We start from the raw sequence: 22,763 nt of genomic DNA, 5'->3' as shown, positions 1-22,763 counted from the left end.
GATAATGTAGATCAGCTTAGGGCCCTCATTAGAGTAGTTGTAGAAAATTATATTCACTAATGCCTTGGACCTTATATTCATTTACTGTTAACATGTGAGCTCCATTTTATGGTAAGGTCCATTGATCACTGAGGGAGGCCAACAGTCTGAGGTAAATCCTCAGAAAACGGAGGGAAAGACAGAGCTGAGAATATTCTCACCACAGAGTTTTGTTACCCAGCTCACAGACAAGGGACTACGGTCACCTGCTGTCACATTGAGGCTCCAATTTACAAGACAAAGCCTCTCCATTAAAGCTGTTCCCTTTGCCTTTGTAATATAGCAAATTGGTGTAAGCCTTGGAAAGAGGAAAGTCCTAATAGATATATAATCGATTGCTGAGTACTACATCGACGTGCACAGTTGTTGGGTATTAGAAACCTTGTGCGTATTCATTACGGAAACTGTTTAAGAACCAAACGAAACAGGGAGGGAACTACCTGAATTTGTCCAATAGAGACTTTTACGTTTGGAGTAAACTTCTGTTGCAAAACATTTTGCAACAGAAGTTTACTCCAAACGTAAAAGTTTCTATTGGACAAATTCAGGTAGTTCCCTCCCTGTTTCGTTCCCTCCCTGTTTTGTTTCTTTCCGTTGCAAAACATTTTGCAACAGAAGTTTACTCCAAACGTAAAAGTTTCTATTGGACAAATTCAGGTAGTTCCCTCCCTGTTTCGTTCCCTCCCTGTTTTGTTTCTTTCCGTTGCAAAACATTTTGCAACGGAGTCGGCGTAATGATTACAGCCCTGGAAAAAAGTCCAAAGTGCTTTGCTTAAGACGGAACATCTTTTTTATTTGTATGATAAGTGGTAAAATGAATGTGCTATAAAAGAGCCAACAATTGAACTACTGAGTGATTATACTATATAGCCTGCATACAAGGCCTAATGTGTCTACTGGATAAAGTTGTGTGTCATGTAAGGGTGGCTGTGTTCCTGGGGATCGGCAGTGTCCGGTGTGAGAGGGGCAGGTTAGTGTCCGGTGTGAGAGGGGCAGGTTAGTGTCCGGTGTGAGAGGGGCAGGTTGAAGTGGTCAGAGTAGTGCAGAAGGTGTCCTATGCTGAGGCAGTGAAGAAATTTGAGGGGTCAAGGGTGAAGGATCCTGAGAGGATCTAAGTGAGTAGTAGATTTGTGCCATCACAGAGGGGGATAGCCCAACGAGTGATACTGTATATGCTTCAGTAAGTTTGGTTTCTTAGCATTTTATAGCAATGGTTATCAACTGTACCGCAGAAATGGAACATAAATAACATAGATGTTGTGGAGGTAGCTGCAGAGAAGATTTTGGGTTTATGTGATTTGACTTCAGAAGAGTTACAGGGTGTGTTGAGTAGGGGTGTCTCCTGTCCTCCCAGGCCGTTTGCATGGGCAGGAGCAGATAGGATCAAAGTAGTGGAATGGAGAAGTGGGTTTTTAATGAGTATAGGTGGCAGCTGCAGATAAGTACCTGGGTGTAAGAGATTGTACTGCGGAAGTTATGTTTTGAGATGTTTATTTTTGTGAAATAGTGTGTGTGTGGTGCACATTTGTATCCCCCTGCCTATTTAAAAATGTTTATATAACACATGTAAAGTGATTGAACACACACTACCGCACAGTAGGTGGCGGCATGCATGAACAAAATGTGAGTGCCATTATACCAAAGAAGTAATGCCGCTGCCTGAAGTAGTAATTTCTCTGAATTTTGTATTTCCTTAGCCTGCTGTGTTAACGAGACGTCTCATATATCCAATCTCGGGAGCCTGTCAAACTAGATAAGTGCCTGCTGTCCTAGCACACTGCTGAGATCTGGGGTGTATTCATTATGTTTTGTAACTGAAACCATTTACTGCTTAAGAACCAAACGGAAGCAAACAGAGAAAACAGAACGCAACTGGGAGGGACCTACCCGAATTTGTCCAATGCAAACTCGTTTTCATTGTATAACATTTTCCGTTTGGAGTAAACTTTGTTGCAAAATGTTTTGCAACAGAATCGGCGTAATGAATACACCCTTGATGAACCTCTAACGTTTTCTGTTGGATCAATCAATCTGTCAATTCCTTAACATCGTCAAGGAGACCATTAACATGTATAGTGGGGTGAATCCCTGCGTTCTCTCCTAGGTAGTAATTAGCATTCTGATAACAATGGTTTCCTCACTCACAAAGGCTTCTCTAGTAGAAAACAATGTGGTGACTAGAAACTGTATCTGCAAAAGGAAAAATCATTATTTTGGAATATTAGTTATCAGTAAATATATATTTGATTATGGGAGATACTCCCGACACGTTTGTTTCCTTTAGGCTGTGTTGCGCACAAATCCAAATGATTCTGGTGGAATTGACTTGGAATGAAGGAGTGGTAAAATCTAGTACAAGTTAATCATCTTAGAAATGTCTGTGCTGAAATTCACATTCCCAGGACAAACATATCAACTTGATTTATAAACAGCAAATCAGATGATGCCTCCATATGAAAAAGAGAACACACACACGTTTTGTGGTTAATCATAGCCTACTTTATTTTGGAGGGTAACCACAGCCACTAAGGTTAAGAAATATGGCTACGTTTACACAGGCAGACCGATTGTGATCCATTTTTCCACATTGGTATTTTGACCAATCACAAAAGATCTCTTTCAGAGCTGATCTGATTGGTCAAAAGACCAATTTGTAAAGTGTTTGTGTGTATATATCAGAATTTGCATCATCTATTTGAAAGTGTATAATTCACTAAACTGTGCATGTGGGTTCGTGCTGCCAGAATTACATTATGGACATGTTCAAACCCACTGATATAATTAATCCATTGGAGTTTGTTAAATTGAACCAAGGATTTGAACAATTAGTTATATACTGCCCTCTACAGGTGTGTTGATGTACTGAATCATACACACATTACTGAGTTTTTAGTAGTGCAAACATACACATTTTATAACATAGTTTTCGTGGTAATTCTGTCCACAGATTAACAATACATTCAGGTTGTGTAATCCAATATCATGCTCATGCTCCCAGGTGATTTTATTTATAACATTTTGACCCTTTATCAGGCATCTATATCCCAGGTGGGGTTGGAAGGTCCTATATGTAGGGGAAGTACTCAGTGACATCACTTCCTGAAACGGAGGTAAAAAATATAAGGTTCACAGAATGAACATTTAATGTATCAAAATATATGATCATACACAAGGAATGTCAATATTTATAGTGCATTCGGAAAGTATTCAGACCCCTTGACTTTTTCCACATTTTGTTACGTTACAGCTTATTCTAAAATGGATTAAATCGCTTTTTATTTTTCAAAAAATTGTAAAACTGAAATATCACATTTACATAACTATTCAGATTCTTTACTCAGTACTTTGAAGCACCTTTGGCAGCGATTACAGCCTCAAGTCTTCTTGGGTATGACGCTACAAGCGTGGCACACCTGTATTTGGGGAGTTTCTAAGATTTTTCTCTGCAGTTCCTCTCAAGCTCTGTCAGGTTGGATGGGGATCGTTGCTGCACAGCTATTTTCAGGTCTCTCCAGAGATGTTCGTTAGGGTTAATGTCTGAGCTCTGGCTGGGCCACTCGGTGACATTGAGACTTGTCCCAAAGCTACTCCTGAGTTGTCTTGGCTGTGTGCTTAGGATTGTTGTCCTGTTGGAAGGTGAACCGTTGCCCCAGTCTGAGGTCCTGAGCGCTCTGGAGCAGGTTTCCATCAAGGATCTCTCTGGACTTTGCTCCATTTATCTTTCCCTCGATCCTGACTAGTTCCCCAGTCCCTGCCGCTGAAAAACATCCCACAGCATAATGCTGTGGCATTAGTCCCTCTAAGCATTAGGGGGACGTTCATTGAGGTAAAACTTGAGGGCCGCCATGTTTTCCATGAGTTTGCCTACAACTCCAGCACCTGCGGAAAGTACCTGGATGTGCAAATGTTCTTCAGCTTTTATGTTTATTTATATTAATGCAAATAATATCAATTACAAATTTGATAGATTTATGACTACAACGCTAACTTGTTTTATTCAAAACAACTGAATTTCCCAGCATGCGCATTATACCCTCCCCTGACCCTCAACTCGAAATAATCTGATCAGCTGATTTTAACATGCAACAACATAGCACTCAGAAATCCGCAAGGAGTGGGCTGGTGATGAACAGAACAATGACAAAGCTAGGAATGATTTCAACGCAATAACATATTTTAAAAACTTCTGAAACGTATTGTGCAATTTCTTCTTGTAATGAAACAGCAGGGAGCAGGTCTCGAACCCTCAACCTTCTAGCCCAAATTCCAGCTCGCTATCGACTGTGCCGCAAAAGCATGCTCAAGCGGCAGAGTCGAAATCCACGCTTATAAACCCAGGGTCGTTACAGTATGTTTTATTTTGTTGACGGAACCGCTGTTATCCTAGCATTTGGCTATGGTTATTATTGACGTGTTTACCTGAACTGGCTAACTAGCTTGGATAACACAGCTAACTTTAGCTATTTCAGACAGGGCGATTCGGATTTGTGTAACTTTAAACATATTATTTAGTCCGACGAAACTTGTTATTGTTAGGTTGTGTCACATTGACGGAATAACGTTGTTTTAAACAACATATTGCTTTAAATGTCTAGCTACAGGCAGCTAGTTAATGTACTGTTATATTTTGCACAACTAACATTAAAGCAAGGCAGCTGTAAGCTAGCTAACGTCACCTAGATTTTCTTTTCGAGCTAGCCAGCTACTGTAGCTAACACGGTTAGTGGTTTGTTTGATTCCTGCAAGTAAATTAGCTCAACAGCTGGCTAGTTCTTCCAACTGTGGTTTAAAATATTGGTGCCAGTTTGCACATTATGTATCAGGGAAGTTCTCTTGCCAAACACTTGCTTTATTGTGTAAATTTGAATTTTCTGCCTTACTCTGCTGGACCTTATTGTAAAATATCTATTTCTGTCTCTTAAATTTGATTTAGGATGTGTTCGGGCGATCTTAAATTCAAAGCATTGTCAGATTGTCCGTTCTTTAAATTCAGAGTGTTTTCGTCTCGGAGCATTCAGAGCGCACGCTGGACGCTCAGGTGGATGATTAGGGTTGATCCGAGCGTTTTGACCTCACAACGGCAGTCAAGCACCCAAGCTAACTGGCTAACGTTGGCTAGCTTGCTAGCTACTTCCAGACACAAACGAGAGAACACCTCACTCTAACCATTTTACTCGCCCTAGCAGAGCAGGTTAGGTTGTTTTCATGTTATCCAGTGCGTTGGTGACTTTCTGTGCTGCTGGAAACAATTTAATTACGCTTTTTTTGCCGACATTTACCGATACCGGCCATATTCGTTATTCTGCGCTCTGGCACACTCTGACGGGAGTGTTCTGAAATTGGAGTAGAGTGAATTTACGAACGCACCCTTCATTTTTATGAAGCCAGTCATAAAGATAGTGTATTTTATTGTCAAGAGAAGGTTGACTTAAAATAGCCAGAACATATTCAACCAGATTGCCTCACTGTAATGTTACTGTGTTTGAAATTACATTATTTTGACATTATTAATTGTGTTGTCTAATAAGCTTTGAAATTAGTAGTGGACCTGAACCTTTTTAAAGGTAAAAGGAGCACCATACAACCTTGTTAAGTCTACTTGCATCAAGTTGTCTATGTTCAAAGGATTGTGTAGCCTATATAGTGTAACAGTTTAACTTTAGTCCGTCCCTTGGGCGCGAACCAGGGACCCTCTGCACACATCAACAACAGTCACCCACGAAGCATCGTTACCCATCGCTCCACAAAAGCCGCGGCCCTTGCAGAGCAAGGGGAACCACTACTTCAAGGTCTCAGAGCAAGTGACGTCACCGATTGAAAGGCTATTAGCGCGCACCACCGCTAACTAGATAGCCATTTCACATCCGTTACAATAGCACACAATATGGTCATGTGTATTTATTTTTTAATTTAAACTTTATTTAACTAGGCAAGTCAGTTAAGAACAAATTCTTATTTTCAATGACGGCCTACCTGGGAACAGTGGTTTAATAACTGCATTGTTCAGGGGCAGAACGACAGATTTTTACCTTGTCAGCTCGGGGATTCAATCTTGCAACCTTTACGGTTACTGGCCCAATGCTCTAACCACTAGGCTACCTGCCGCCCCGTTATCAATAAAACAAGTTGATTTAATATTTATTTTCACTCTGCTATTGGGAATATTTGCCACAGGTCTCTCATCAGCTGCCAGAACTGCAAACTCAACTTGTGCCAACAGTGTCTGAAAAGCACCCACAATGGAGGTAACAAGAAGCACTAACTCTGCCTATCCTCCTCCACCCAAACCTACAGAGGTCTACTCCCTCCCTCTGCCGGAAACCATAGAGGTCAAATCAACCCCTCAATTTAAACCTGCAGAGATCAACTTAAGCCAAATGGTAGATGAGGCAGAAGTCCCGAAGGCAAAACTTCTGGAGAAAGTCTTCAGTTTTCTTCTGATTGACGCAAACGAGGCGATGCAGGTGGGTAGTGAAGGGAGTCAAAGGCCTTTGAGTTTTTGCGTCCTGTCAGTTTTGTATCCAACCAAAGGGTAATTTTATTTCAATCACTTTTTGACCACACCCCTTTTTTGATTTGAACAACATTTTCCACAGTGCATTTGGAAAGTATTCAGACCTTCACTTTTTCCACATTGTGTTACGTTACATCCTTAACTTTTCATTTAATCTATTTTAGATTTTCTCGTCAATCTACACAAGTTTTTACAAATAACTGAAATACCTTATTTACATAAGTATTCAAACCCTTTGCTATGTGACTTGAAATTGAGCTCCAGTGCATCCTGTTTTCATTGATCATCCTTGAGATGTTTCTACAACTTGAAGAGAGTCCACCTGTGGTAAATTCAATTGATTGGACATGATTTGGAAAGACACACGTCTCTGAATGTTCTTGAGTGGCCCAGCCAGAGCCCGGACTTGAACCCGATCAAACATTTCTGGAGAGACCTGAAAATAGCTGTGCAGCGATGCTCCCCATCCAAGTTTGAGAGGATCTGCAGAGAAGAATGGGAGAAACTTCCCAAATACAGGTGTGTCAAGCTTGTAATGTCATACCCAAGACGACTTGGGGCTGTAATCGCTGGCAAAGGTGCTTCTGAGTAAAGGGTCTGAATACTTATGTAAATGTAATAAGACATTTTTTTTAAACAGTTTTTGCTTTGTCATTATGGGGTATTGCATGTAAAATTGAGTATTTTTTTAATCCATTTTAGATTAAGGCTGTAACGTAAGAAAATGTGGACAAAGTGATGGGGGTCTGAATACTTTCCGAATGCTCTGTTGACCCATTTAGCATACCCACCATACCATGAGACGTCCATGTTTTCATCACTGGAAAAGAGAAACTGTTACATTTTATATTGAAAACTTACACTCAGGATGGTAAAAAACAAATTAGGGGTACTTTTTAAATGTAAACTTATGTCAACCACCCTGTATTCAAGAGTATGCTGTCTCAACTGGAGACACATCTGAGGGCGGGCACAACACAAACACTTCAGATTATGTAAATTAGGGTCTAAACTACAACATACGAAAACCTTTATTTGATAAATACATGTTGGAAGAATTTATAGTATAGTTTGACAACCCTGATTGTAAGTTTTTAAATTATATCAAACCCAACTGTTAATATTTTCATTGATTTAAGAAATTGATTTCTTATGCTATGGTTGGGTTTGCAAAATGGGTCAACTTTAAGCACCTCTTTCTCCTGAATATTTTGGTATTCAGGTCCAAAACGTCACTTTCTGACCACTTCTACCATGGGCAACTACAGTATGTATGGAAAGATTCGTTCAAATCAAAAAGGGGTGCAGCCAAAAAGTGATTGAATTAAAATGTAACGACCCTTTTGTGAAATGAATTCACCTCATCTGCCAACACTACTCCCTGTTTTTAGATAAAGGACGAAGGTGCGTCTGTGAAGATAATTAACTGCAAGCCCAACAAGCTGATCAAGGTGGTGTCCATCTTCGGCAACACAGGAGAAGGCAAATCCTACACTCTGAACCACACTTTCTTCATGGGCAGGGAGGTGTTCAAGACCTCCCCCCACGCAGGAGTCCTGCACGGTGGGGGTGAGGGCGGCATTTGACCCCATCCACAAGGTGGTGGTCATCGATACAGAGGGCCTACTGGGTAACAGCTCCAACCAGGGCCACAGAACACGGCTCTTGCTCAAGATGCTAGCTATCTCCGACATCATCATATAACACGCCGACCGCCTCCATGACGACCTTTTCAAGTTCCTGGGCGACGGGTCGCACGCCTACCTGAAACATTTCACCAAGGAGCTGAAGGCCACTACTGCCCCCTGTAGCCTGGAAGTGCCTCTGTCCACCCTAGGGCAGGCCATCATCATCTTCCATGAGACCGTCCACACCAAGCTGCTGGGCTCAGGTCAGCGCTAAGAAATACTGTAATCAACACTGACCATAGTGAACACAAATCGAACATTGGTGTGGTTACTTTCTGCTCTCATCAGTCTCATTTTATTTCACCTTCCTTGACAGTGGAAACATTAGGGATACAGTATATTCATCCACATTGTCATGAGTGTTGCTACAGAAGATCATATTACATGTAATTTGATAATTTTGGGTGTAGAATCTCTACTCACCCTGCTGACCCTTTGACACGCTAAGACTAGTAATTGTCATTCCAACAGAGCTGTTTTGAAACGGTGTGACCAGTTAGTTGGCCAGTCAAGCAGTTTGCGTAATCTAGTATCATTTTCCTTTCAAAGTATGTGGCTGTTATACTGTACAAATTGATTTTCTATCCATTTAATGTTTCCCTTTAGAGTAAAATTTGACTTTTTCTTAGAAATAATTTTTGGTGAGGCACCTTCCATCTCAGTTTTGATTGATCTAGAAAAGGTTGAAGACCCCTGATCAAAGTGATCTGAAGTGAAATGTCCTTTTATGAGGGGTTATATATCAACTCAAAGTTAAGTCTGTCTTCTCATCCTATTCCATTTTATCACCTTTTCATTCTCTCATTCTGACAGGAAACTCCTCAGAGTCTGTGGATTGGCTGCTGCTTGAGCGCTTCAGGAAGCTGGGCCGTTTCCCAGAGGTTTTCAGCTCCATCCTGTACCACGGCACGCGTACCTGTAGCCACCCAAAGGACTTTGGTGGCCTGCAGCACACCCTGGAGCAGCTGCTGGACAACAACTCCACCCGCTTCCCAGTCGTCTTCTTCAAAGCCCTGCAGGTAGTAGACATTATAGCTCAGTCATCTGGCTGTAAACTGGTTTCAAACATGCTCACATTTACATAAGGCAAACACTGAAACCATGACAGTCAAATAAGGGTGTCAAGCTGTGTTCAAGAATGGAATGTTTTAGCATTTCTGTCTACTGGAACATTTGATCTTCATTAAAGGGGTCTTAAAATCAAGCACATACAAAGTTACAAATGTTGCTATTCAATAGGTGACCGTTAGCTTTACTTTCACACTGTTTGAACAATCTAATCAGACTACATCAATGTAACTTCTGATCTGTTGTTCTTCTCTGTCTATGGCCTAAGTGAGCGCTTCAATGGGGAGATTTCTGATGAGTAAGTCGCTCTGGATAAGAGCGTCTGCTAAATGACTTAAATGTAAATGTAAATGTAAATAGCCCACAACTGCTTCTTCCCTGATGAGTACTTCACCTGCTCCGGCCTCTGCCTCGTTTGCGGGTTAGTGCTCTGTTTCCTTCTCTTCAATTATTTAATTCTCTCCATCTCATGCCACTGACTATACGATGTACAAGTGACGTCATCCTACGTCATACTTCCGGGTCCTTCTACACTGTGTGCCTACTCTCTCTTCAGGCCTGGTGAAGGATGCTGCGCGTCTTGCCTACTGGGTGCCTGACCACATATCCTCTCCTGCCACATCTGCCATCGTGACTTCACTGCCAAGCTGTCAAAGCACCACTGTCGCGCTTGCGAGCAAGACGGGTGTGACGAATGCTCCCCAGAGCGTCGGCCGGTCCCCTTGCGGGGCTGGGACCACCGTGTCCGTGTTTGTGCAAACTGCAACCAGAAACCTGGCGACCTTTAATGGGACTGGCCCTCCTTCCTCAGAACACTGGACTGAAGGTTTGATTTGGGTATGCATGAACATCCATAGATCCTATTTTTAAACCGGTCTGTTTTTGTCAACATTAGGTTTAGATTTAGGATATTTGGTCTGCAAATAGCATTTCAGGTAACTGTTTCTGTGTAGACAACCTCTTTGGTATACATGGAGGTAATGGTTGTATGAAATGATGCTAGAAGACTGAATTCAGGATTTTAGATATGGAAAATAAACTTTTGTAGAAAACGTTTGTTCAGCTTGAAAGTCTGAGAGATGCATTGCCTTTGAGGTGTTGTGAGGTAGTCTGGGTACCAGTCTCTGTAACATTCCACTCCTTGTAAGTCATGTCATGCGCCAAATTGGCAAGTGACACGGCATACAAGGAGTGGAATGCAATAGCTGAACAGAGAACCCTGGGAAAAAAATCTGTACTTAACCTCATTATTTAATTCATAATGGATGGTATTTTTGAAATGTATCTGACCATTTCTGTTACTTGATGTGCATTATGCAACTAGAATTGAATTGAGTGGCAGTTACTTCCATTTGTTTGAATCTTGTTGACCTTCTGTTTGTTGAACACGCAGATTCTCCTTTAACCCAGTTTAACATAACAAACGCAAGCCTACAGATCGCCATAAGCATAGGATGATTGGACAATGAACTCAGCATTTCAGTTAACACATTTAATGATTTCTTTTGAGACAATTGCTTCTGTGGCATTATTTGTCATCCACGCTAAAGACTGCATTGTCAAATAGATTGCATGTTTGTTCTTTCATATTTTGTGCTTTTTAGTCATTGAGATGTTATACCTCGTTAACGGAGTTTTATGGGCTTTTCTGAATAACTTTTTGGTAATTTTGAGTTTACCTGCTTTTTTTTTTTTTTTACTGTAATCTGTTCTTTGCATACGACACTTGGATATGCACAGTCAGCTGGCATTTTTAACTGAACCCTGTCACATCTTTGATGGTTATATGAATATGTGGCTGAAATGTAGTTAAAGCTTTAATTAATCAAATAACTTCTTTATATCCAGATCTATTGAAGTGTGTTTTGAAAGAGTAATTTTAAAAGTTCAACCAGGGGAACAGTTTTACCTGGATGCATGCTATGCATGACAGTAGACATATTACCTTTACATTGGAGTTTGTAAAAAAAAAATAAGTATAGACATAATAGTTGTCCTGTAAGAATTTTAGATATAATTGTCATTTTGGAGTGTTTTGTTTGAATTTTTTGCTTTTGTCTAAGATGTAACCCTGTATAGAAATGACAATGAATCTGCATTGGCTGCTGTCAAAATGTTTTTCTGGTTGAATGTCATTGTATAAAACTGATGTCTGTGTTGCACAGAATAATAGCCAGATAATGTAATTTGTCCCCAGCAAGTCCTGTTTCCAAAACCCATTACTTGAGATGAGACGCACCTGTGACAGAAATTAAGAAAATATACTGAATTCTTGTATCGACGCTCCTATTGTCGACATAAGAAAAGGTATGAAACACTATATTGTGCTCATATTAAGTGTGATAAAGTGTGGATGTTTGCATATTCACAATGTCTGTTAGTGGTGGAATAACTTTACAACTTTAATAATAATATGAAGTCTTATCAGCTCATGGCTGTTTATAATTATTGGGGGGGGGGGTTATTTAGTCAGGTTCAATTTCTAATGAGATGTTCCCTGCAATGTTTATGTTGCATTGGGGGAAAGAAAGCACAATATCTTTGAGAAGTCTATAATTTACTCAGTTTCGAGCTCAATTGGTATCAAGAGACCTAACATGTTCCAGGAAAACCTTCCGCCTACATCACCACCAGCCTGTACCGTTGACACCAGGCAGGCTGCGTCCATGGACTCATGCTGCTTACGCCTAATCCTGGCTCAGGTACCGGGACCAGGCGATGTTTTTCCTCTCAATTGTCCAGTGTTAGTGAACTGGTGCCGCTTCTTGTTTTTAGCTGATATGAGTAAAGCTCAATGTGGTCGTCTGCAGCAATCTGCCATCATCCGTGACGAGCATGGTCTATTGCAACAGACGGAAATGTTTTTCTGCGCCGTTATTTGTCTGTGGCCCGCCTGTTAACTTGCAAGATTCTTGCCATTCTCCTTCGACCTCTCATCAAGTTTATTTCGCCCACCGGACTGCCGTTGACTGGATGTTTTGTTTGTCCCACCATTCTTGGTAAACCCTAGACACTCGTGCGTATATAGCCCAGGAGGCCGGCTGTTTCTGAGATATTGGAACCAGCGCGCCTGGCACCAATGATCATACCACACTCAGTCGCTAGAGACGCTCGTTTTGATCATTCTCACATTCAATCAACCGGTAACTGGATGCCTGTCTGCCTGCTTTATATAGCAAGCCACACGACTCACTGTCTGTAGGAGTGAACCATTTTCTTGAAGGGGGTGATGTACCTAATAAACTGGTGTACATTGTCAGCATTCAATTTTCTATAATATACAGGGAGAACCCTAATCATTTTGACAGTTTACCCTGTAGGCCACAGGTCCGTGTATGTTTTGTTATTTGGATTTCTAAGGCAAAACGGAGTGGAAAAACATTAGTTTTTCAAATTCAAAGTTTAAAATCTGAAATCAACTCGTGTAAAAATTGGACATGGAATAATGGAAAACTAAATGTATACAACTTTTAGATTTGTTTTTTGTTCATACACGGAGTACACTCCCCCTCAGAATATTCTCAGGGCTTAACGGGGTTACAGCCTAAGTAGGCAGCACAAAGAAAGGAATAGACTATGAAAGTGACTGGAAGATAAAAAGTAATGTTAGCTAACCCTTTATTTTAGATCATTTGTTGGGCTGGAATTTCTCCTGTTGTCATTTCAATAAGTGTTTGAAAAATATAAGAAAACAAAAGTAAAAATTGTGATAAACGTCTGACTGCCTCTTTATAATGCTTCGTGTTTGTGTTGAATTTACAGATGACAAGTGTATTAAAGGTTCTACTGTACATTCAAGTCTCAAATGGACTCCAGGGTTAACTCCTGTTCGCTACTGCTGTCCAGAGGACTTTAAGAGCTACTACATGCAATTGAATTAAATAGGCCTTTTTCTGAAATGTTAATATGAATGGCAAATCTTTGTTTATATCCATGAAAGAACACATTGAGGTTGTCAATACTGATTACTTTTAGGATTGCATAGGACAGGGCATGAAAAAAATACATTTTGGGAATCATTTTGTGCTTTTTGGACCAAGAAACAGCTGAATCCGAATGATATTCCCTATAATAAAATGTAGTCATTAGACACAGTTCAACATTAAGACAATTGTGTTATTTCCACAATTACAAGTAACTTTTCATATAATGGGAAGTTGATCAGGTGTCTGGTCCTCAGTAGCTGCATCTGCTGACGACAGAGGGACCAGATCAGTGATCCTAGATCAGCAATGCTACCCTGAGACACTGATCTTCCTTGAATTGTATGTGTGTAAGTAAGTGGGGCGGGGAGAGGAGTGTACTGTAGGTGTGTGGTGGCCTGGCTGGTCATTTGTTAGTGGGCCGTAGGCTCGGGCCTTTGCCTGTATTTAACATATGTCTGGCAGTAATTCTGAAAAAAAGATTTATTTTATAGCAGAGCTTGTAACTCATAAAATATTTGGTTTTGGATCACAGGTAAAATGCAGCAATTACATTCACTTGTATTACTTATCTAGTGAAGGAAGGGAGGTAGAGGAAGGTTATTCTGCCAAACCCATCTACACCCATTTATCCACCCACACATACATGTTCCATCTATCAAACTTTCAGTAAAAAAACAAACACTTGAAGCAAATTTAAACATTGAATTAAACTGATTTAATCAAAGGGAAGTTGAAACAAGAGTGAGAAACGTTTAGTATGAGGGGAATAAAATAGTTGATTTGGCAGCCTGGCATTGGTGCTAGGGTTGGACAGTATCTAGATTTTCATACCCTCATACCGTGCCATCCCGGTGTCGTGTCTTTGCTATGCCGGATTAAGTGATATGAAATGCTATTTTATGAAATAATTTCTCTAATTAATATTACCTGAATAAACTAATCATGTACATGTAATTGTTACGAATCCCTTTGGCTCTTATATAACAGGGAAAAAGTAACAGCGAGAACAAATAACCACAGACAACTTAAAATCTACCGTCAAACACTCATGGTTTATTTGTAAACACACGGTAATGGGGGAGCAGGAAAAGGGGCTGAGCTGGACCCAAGGAAAGAAATAATAAGCATTCAAAAACACCCCTAAGCTAATCTACCTGCTTCAACAACAGCTAGCTAACTAACCAAAAATACAGAGGGTGGTCCGCCCAGTTCTAACTAGTGTATTTAGACAAAGTTAACCTACGGGTAGTGTATGCCCATGGGCAACATGTCTTGGTACCCCCTTTCCCACAATCAAACAAACACCATAACCAAAACAATACTCACAGGTGGGACAAAGTGACCTGTAGGTGTAAAAACAAACGAGTGCTCAAAAAGAGATATTGCGAGATAGACACACAAAGAGATCGATCTCTAGAGAAAAAAAACTGAATGGGTTTTTAAACCAAGGGAAAGGGGTTGTGATAGGGTAATGGAAACAGGAGGAGGTGTGTCTTCTGATTGATGACTGATTGGTGACTGATTGGGGAATGATGATTGACACCTGTGAGGGGAGAAGGAGAGAAAAGAAACACACAGGATGCACACACACAGGATACCTGTATCCGTAACAGTAATTAACTAGAAAGTCGGGGCACCACGGAATAATGTTTATAGAGCTGTTATCTTCTGAATAAACTCTTAAAGACCTGGTAATCTTTTATATCAATAACAGTCAATTATTAATCGTCACCTTATTCAGTCTCATCTGAACGTCGTAGAATTCTTGGTTATCTTCACGAACCCTGGCTAACAAGTTGAATCAGCAATACAACATTTGGTTTAATTATTTATTTACTAAATACCTAAATAATCACACAGAATTACATATACACAGGATGGATCATACATTGAGTACTAATTATGTCATAAAAGGAAACGTCACTAGCGCCAGAACCGATATGATGGCTGGTTACACAAAGAAAGGGGGTTCGGTTTGAATGAAAGTGCAGGAAGACTAAGGAACGAAAGGATTGGGTCTCTATCGGACCTTATGAAGCTATGCTATCGTAAATACAGAATCTTATGCATTCTAAATAACCGCCCATTTGGAAAAGGAAAATGCAAGAAATATTTACTCTGAGCTGCGCTCCGATAGATTGGTCGTAGATGGAAGGCTGGGTTGCCCAGCAGAGATCTCTTGTCCTTTGAAGAATATGTCTGGTGGTAGAACGGATACGTTGTAGTACCGTCGTCGTGTGGTAGAACGGATACGTTGTAGTACCCTGTCTTTCTGAAGAGGTTGTCCGTCCTTTCCTAGCCACGCACATTTACAGCTGCTGCTGCTAACTCGACATCTAGGATGTATCACTTCTTTAGTGAATAAGAGTTCAAAGTTCATACCAAGTTGCCATACTATAAGCTCATGCTATATTCTGGCTGGTATAGTCGAAATTCATCCTTCCAGCATGTCGATCGTCACCTCCACGTTGAAATCGCCCTTTTTAATGTATGTACAGCAGTCCTCACGTCACCGGGAACACAATGCTAATTTTGTTAGGTTGTTGTTGTTCAACCTTTCGCAACCAGAGCTCACGCTGAGGTTGGCTTAGTTCTGTAGTTGATATTAGCCCTTTTAACGTACGGACAGCAGTCCTCACGTCGTCGGGAACATAAATTAACTTTCGTCAAGGGGCTTTTGTAGTGGTGGAGAGAAGGGCATGTTTCATAGTTCACAACCAATGTCTGTTCACTTGGGCGGGGCCTTTGAGTGAGCAGAGTTTATTTTTATGAAAACAATTCTCTCATTTAGAAGCTAAAATTACATTTCATCTTTTCACAAATAGCTTCATATTTAAACATTTAAATTGCACAACAATTCCATGTGAATCTGATAACTAGAATGTGTAGACTTTCCAAGATATAGTTAATGTCATCCTATCATTAGTAATAATGTCTCAGACAACAACTGATCTGACATCATATTCTTTAAGTACGAACGGATATTTCAACTGGTTGGATTACCGAAATATGGTTCCGTTCCACACCCTTTTGATGTTACCAGACTCTTTCTATGTTAACAAAGGGCTTTCCAAGAGTCAAATCTGTATAGTAGAGAGAGGAAAGGGGGAAAGGTATTTATTGGGGTCATAAACCTCACCAACAGGGCAATGTCATGACACCGGGATATACGGTATTACTGGTAGTGCACTTAGCTAACATTAGCAAGTTAGCAAAACCCAGCAGGAGAGCGTCAGGGTCATCTCTAGGCAATACCACACAACATGAGAGAAATGGAGAGACACACCTTGAGAGCAGCATGCCTAACAGGAAGTGTAAAGAAGAAGCTTTCTTTGAAGGATGGGGAAGGAGAGTCTCAGCTGAAGTCCAAGAATTCTGATATGTTCTGTCCAGTTGTCCCTCAAACAGGCCTGCAGGTGCCAGCAACCAGCTTACATAGCATCTGTGAATGATCTGTGAGGATTGTCAAGACAGAGAGAGAGAGAGAGAGAGAGAATTAACAGTTGATTTGTGATTGTTTATTGCACTTGCTTTGGCAATGTTAACATATGTTTGCCATGCTAATAAAGCCCTTTTGAATTGAATTGAGAGAGAGTGATAATCACTGTTGAGCATTCAATTTAAAATAGTGTTAAACTGTTCTAGAGTCATATTGTCTCAGCACAGTAGAGTACAGCAGGGTTAGAGAAATATGCAGATTTCCAGCATGGGGACAGGATTATTGCTTCTCATCAGGGTGTGGTAGGAGGCGGTAGTGCATGACCTTGAGAGCATCATGTCCACTTGATAGAGCTGCGTGAATGGTCCTGTGTGTGTGTGTAATTGGTTTAATTATTTATTTACTAGCAAACTAAATGGTAACACAGGATAAACATACACCCTTAATACATTAGGGAAAGGTCCCTAGCGGACTGACACAACATATGGCAGCTTGTTACAAAGAAGATCTCTTCATCTTCTTTGTAACAGAGAGAGAGAGAGAAAGAGACACGGGTTTGGCTGGAGTAGGCCGTCATTGTAAATAAGAATTTGTTCTTAACTGACTTGCCTAGTTAAATAAAGGTTAAATTAAAAAAATGTAATACATTTTTTATTTACGTTTAAATGCCTTCGTTCGCTGTGGATTTCTGTTGGAACCAGCCCTCAGGAAGGGTGTTGGGCCTTTCAGTGGCACGCTTGTAAGGCTCTGATTGTACAAAAGGGGTCCCCCGTCTTCTACTGTTGTTTACTCTGGAAGATACTCCTTGGAAGATAGGCTAGCCAGCCGTATCAACGGTTCCCATTGGTGATGAGGGTAGTAGAATACGTTGATTTGAGAAGAGTAGTAGAATAGGATGGTTTGAAGAGTAGTAGAATAGTCCCACGCTTTTCTAGATATTTTACTTAGGACAGCTAATTAGCCATACCGTGATTGTCCGGGAGGTGAGCTTCTCGCCTCTACCTCGCGTTGATATTCAGAGTTCGATCCACTTTGGGTGTGAGCTACAGCTACACTGGTCTCAATGTTAATTTCTTTACCGATACTTTCATGCACTCTGGTCGAAAGGGACGGTTCCGTCAGGCTGACACACTCTCTGACCTCACTCTGGGCGTGGCTACTTACTGTGCAAAGTTTATAGGAGGCAAATGATCCCTTATGGCTCCTAAAATCATATTCCTGTCTAAACAAAAATACTTAAATTATTTTTCATATTTCATGCACAACGTAAAGGATGGAGACTTCATACTAGTGTTTAGAGCGTTGGGCCAGTAACCGAATGGTTGCTGGATCGAATCCCCTAGCTGACAAGGTAAAAATCTGTCGTTCTGCCCCTGATCAAGGCAGTTAACCCACTGTTCCCCGGGCGCCGAAGACATGGATGTCGATTATAGCAGCCCCCCGCACCTCTCTGATTCATAGAGGTTGGGATTAATGCGGAAGACACATTTCAGTTGAATGCATTCAGTTGTACAGCTGACTAGGTATCCCCCTTTCCCTTACATGTAGTGTATATACTTTACAAGTTACACTATTTCCTTTATAACACTTTTAATGACATCACAAAATAACAACCCATATGACATTTTTATTCTTTAGCTCGCCTCTGACCATTCCCCACATTCTCTGTTAGGAATATTGATTCAGTATTTGCTTTAGAACGTGTTAGAGCTTCGGCGGGAAAAGTCTCTGGAGACAAAGAAACATTCCTGTGTGAATTTGGAGAGGGATGTTCTCTCTCCTTGATTTATAACAGGGCATAAGGTGTCAACTCCTCCCCACCAGGTCCCTCCTCCCCCCTCTGTGGGTGAGAGAGGGTCTGGTTACTGTCATCCATTGCCAAGCTGACCTGACCCATTCGGAACTTCACAGGACAGTCATGACAACCCATACCAATAAAAAGGCAGATTAAACTACATGAAGTTCATGGTGATCAGCTAAAATACAGTACTGTGCTTTTCTCCTGCGGGAACAGTCAGATTTCACACACACACACACACACACACACACACACACACACACACACACACACACACACACACACACACACACACACACACACACACACACACACACACACACACACACACACACACACACACACACACACACACACACACTATAGCTTAATTGGATATTGTTGTTTGTGTAAGCAATACAGATTTAGGATCTTAATTTGATCACTCTTTTGTTGCTGATAATTCTGCACAGTGGGTTATGCTAAATTGTAGCGTATTCAAGGTTTCAAAAGGCTTCTAAAGTTTGTAATTCCATTGATGTTGATACAGACTTGAAAAATGTATCAACCCCTACAAAATCTTTTCATTAATTAATAATTTACATTTCCTGTTGCTGCAGGATAATTGTTCTGCTGCAAACTGACTCAAATTAAGATCCTACATATGTAGCTAATTTATCTATGCAAAGTGCCAATTATTTCCAGTAACTGCTCTTCATTATTACTCTGTCAATAAACACCATCAGCTGACAGAAGATCTAGCTAAGTTAGCTTCAGAAAGTAATGGAGAAATCTCACTTTTCTGCAGTAGCTCTGGTTGGGCAATGGGTAGCTCTGGCTAGCATGACTATAGCCAGTAACCAGTTAGGGCTAGCTGGCCACTGGCTAACTAGCCCTAGCTAGCCAGCTAATGCAAGCCAACTTTATTCAGTTGTTGTTGAGTTTGTTATATTGGCATGCTAACTTCATAATACGTTCCTGTCACACTCACACAGTCTAATATTTTCTTTGTGCTGACAGCCGAGGCTGTAAACACAACCCCTAAGCATCATGAATATTCTATAAGGGGGCGTGTACTTCCATGTGGGAACAAAACCAAAATCAGAAATGTAATAATAGATGTTGTTATTTGTTTTCCATTATTTAATGTCAAATTCTGACACTATATCTGAGAAAATAAGTTGATTTCCGATGTTCGTTTTTCTAATTCAGAAACGAAAAACACGAAAAACGAAATACAGACCTTTTTCGTTTTTCCATTCTCCGTTTTGCCTCGGAAATTAAAGTAACAAAACCTTCACGGACCCACCCCGAGCCCTGATTGGTTGGTTTTTCGTAGGTTTCACTCAGAACTGCAAGAGGCTGATATTGCGTTACAGTGTAGCAAAATGGCGGCTGTCATTCAGAACCCACTTAAAGCGTAAGTAAATTAACAAATTGATTAAATTCTGTTGTGTTACTTTGTTGCCAATACTTGAATTACATAGATCCGTACTTTTAAGGAAATACAAGACGCGTGCAAATGAGGGAATAATGCTGTCGTAACAATTTGTGTATTTCTACTTGCTGAGCCGAATTAATGTGTCAGTGCTTTCACCGAAGTAGACTGCTTAGTTTATTAGACATTTCTGCATATTATGGTTTACAATCTTATATGTGTGATATGCGGATTATCCCATATGTCATACTAATTGCGTTTTAGGCCTGTAACCTCAACATGATCATTTATTGACTCATTTGAACCGATTCTTGAATATATCTGAACGTTACTTCAAAATTTAGCACAAAAGTGTTTCAACATGCACTCTGCTATTACGAGGACGAGTGAAAGACGATTGCAAGAATTTTCCATATTTCCGGAATAACATTGACATCCCGAGTCTTTTATAGTTGGTGTGTATTGTCGAGATGTCAACTTTGGCTGAGCGCAGACGTGACCAGGACCCGGTAGGTAGAGCAAGGCAGGAGGCATTTTACATTTGCATGCCTTTCCGCCCGAAAGCGAAGTGACAGCAATGCGAGCCCCGGAATTTCCGTTGGAGATAGCCCTATGCATTTTGTAAAGCGCCTGTGCAGTTACTTAAGTTGTATCCTATCCTCTGTGTGCTCACTAATGAGTCAACAGTATTTATCCTGTTTTGTCTGTGACGCCATTTTTTTCTATTAGAGCTTATATTGTCAGATAATATATATATATTAGCCAAAAAAAAAAAAATTGCCAATTTAGAAGTTTTTAGGCAAGTTTGTATTGAGGGATGTTGCCACCTCATGTACATTTTCTCAGAGAAAGACAAACAAGGCCTACTGTAAGTCATTTCTTTGTTGCTACCCATGTTTGAGCACTGACAGACTGTTTGTAGGACAGTTAAGGTATAACCAGACCTTTTGGAATGTGCATTAGAGATGGTGAGACTTTTTGGAGGTGAAGAACAAGGGATGTAACTTGACTGTGCCTTTAAGTGGAGGAGTGGTGCAGATTAGCCAGGTCCATGATCCTGGGCCCATCTGTCAGGACATGCTTTGACCAGGAGGAAGTGTTGGGCACAGGCAGCAAGGCAGAAGACCCATCTGCTCTTCTGTAGAGGTACCCTGGCACCCCCACGGGCCCTACAGGATCAGGGAAGCGTGCTCCTCGCCCACCACTTACGTATAGATGCATCATTATTTGACGCTTACGACTACATAAACGAGCTTGAAGAGCTCTACCACTGACGAGCATAAAGGATGGTCTTGTTTAATTTCATGGCTGTGGTGGTTCCCAGTTGGCACAAAGTAGCGTAGTTTGAGACTGTGCCATTTTTATCAATTTTGTGGGACTCATTTCCTTTAAACCACTTTACCCTTGTATCCAACAAGATCAACCTAATCATTCTACTTTGCCTGAATGGGCTGCTTCTTCATCTCCTAGAGGTTTTAACATGTATAATGTCTCCTCGCTATAAGCTGTGCTTAATGAAGTGTTTCAATCTGCTATAATTAGCTACTGTTTCGGGTTTCAGACTTCATCTCACACATTTGTCAGATTATAATTAGTCACACTTGACACTAATTGGATGTTGCTCATGTGGACCAGTTTGACCTTTTTTTTAATCAAGAGTATTCTCCTTTGAGATGAGGCAAATTAATTGGAGTCTTCTTGGCTTTGTTATAGAGAAGGATATGGCAATCGTGGGTGTAGCCAAAGTGTTGCTCCTCCCACACTGTGTGTGTGTTATGCATGGGAGAGTGATGGAAAGGGACAAGGGGCTCTTCAACCTACTGATAAAATGGAACTCAAAATATTGAGTCTGTATGTGCACAGGCCATGTGTGTTATTGGTATTCTTTATCAAGATGACTGTGAAATGGCTTTCTTGCTAGAGTCGATGTGTTCGATAGGAAACAGTCTCTCTCTAGACCCTCCCCTATTGCAGGGCTGCAGCAATGGCTTCCTGTAAAGCTCAGATGCACCTGCAAAGAGCGAAGACATTTGCCTGAACCGATCGCAAAAGGCAGAAGTATCTGAAGAAAATTGGTATTCTGAAAAATTGGTATTTTATTGCCCTTTGTCAGCCTGTAGAGTATCAAGGTAAAGACAACAAGATTGCTTCTAACTGTAACTCCAGCCCTCATAGGCCCTAAGCTAAAACTCTTGGGGTTCCTCAAATGTAGTGTAAAAGACAATGGAATTTATGTTCCGATTTAAGCTACTGCAGATCGCTTGCCTGGCCTCCTGAAAACTGTGGGTTGAGAGGTCATTCTCTTTTATGCAAAATGTGCGTTTATGTAATGCTCACACTAAGGGCTGGGCACAGATATGACACCCCAAACCGTTGACAGGAGCACACTGATAGAGGAGGCCCCAGCAGCCAAGAGATTTGCTTTTGGTTTCCCCCCCCCACTCACATCTGTAAGATAGTGTGTATGCTTTTGAGGTAGGCCTATCCTTACTGTAGCTCAGTTGCACACAGTGTCTGTCTGGTTAGCTGTGGTATGTCTTTTTACAGTTGGAACAACCTTCCAACCACTTCAATGTCACAAAGGCCCTAAAAAACGAACAGTTGAAAAAAATTACTTATGCAAGAGGGGAAAAAAAGAGAGAGAGCAAAGACATGAGTAAGTGTTAGCAGGGCCTCGCTCACCTCCTGTGCTCTCAGACGCTGATGCTCGTCACTCATTATGAGTGTTAGAGAGATCTCTCACCTAGGCCACCGCACCTGCTGCTCAGGGCACTGAGGGCAGTGCACTCGAATGAAAGAGGGCAGGAAACTGAGACAGTTAACACCTCATAACTGAGGGAGCTATCAACATTCCTTTCGCTGCTTGTTTTTCTA

The 22,763-nt window shown here is 41.0% G+C and overlaps 1 protein-coding gene and 1 pseudogene across 1 annotated transcript in view; both read left to right on the top strand.

Moving 5' to 3' along the window:
* The first annotated feature begins 6,222 nt into the window (after nt 1-6,222).
* LOC139531002 (zinc finger FYVE domain-containing protein 1-like) lies at nt 6,223-9,326 on the top strand (annotated as a pseudogene).
* Nucleotides 9,327-19,713: 10,387 nt separating this feature from the next.
* Nucleotides 19,714-22,763, top strand: part of LOC139530787 (zinc finger protein DPF3-like) — a 60,883-nt gene continuing 57,833 nt past the window's right edge. The window contains exon 1 of the mRNA XM_071327487.1: nt 19,714-19,871. Coding sequence (XP_071183588.1) covers nt 19,840-19,871 — 32 coding nt within the window. The 5' untranslated portion in view covers nt 19,714-19,839. The remainder of the gene's footprint in view (nt 19,872-22,763) is intronic.

This window comes from Salvelinus alpinus, chromosome 9, assembly GCF_045679555.1.
Source record: "Salvelinus alpinus chromosome 9, SLU_Salpinus.1, whole genome shotgun sequence".
NCBI classification, from domain to species: domain Eukaryota; kingdom Metazoa; phylum Chordata; class Actinopteri; order Salmoniformes; family Salmonidae; genus Salvelinus; species Salvelinus alpinus.
This window is presented reverse-complemented; position numbering and strand designations above follow the sequence as displayed.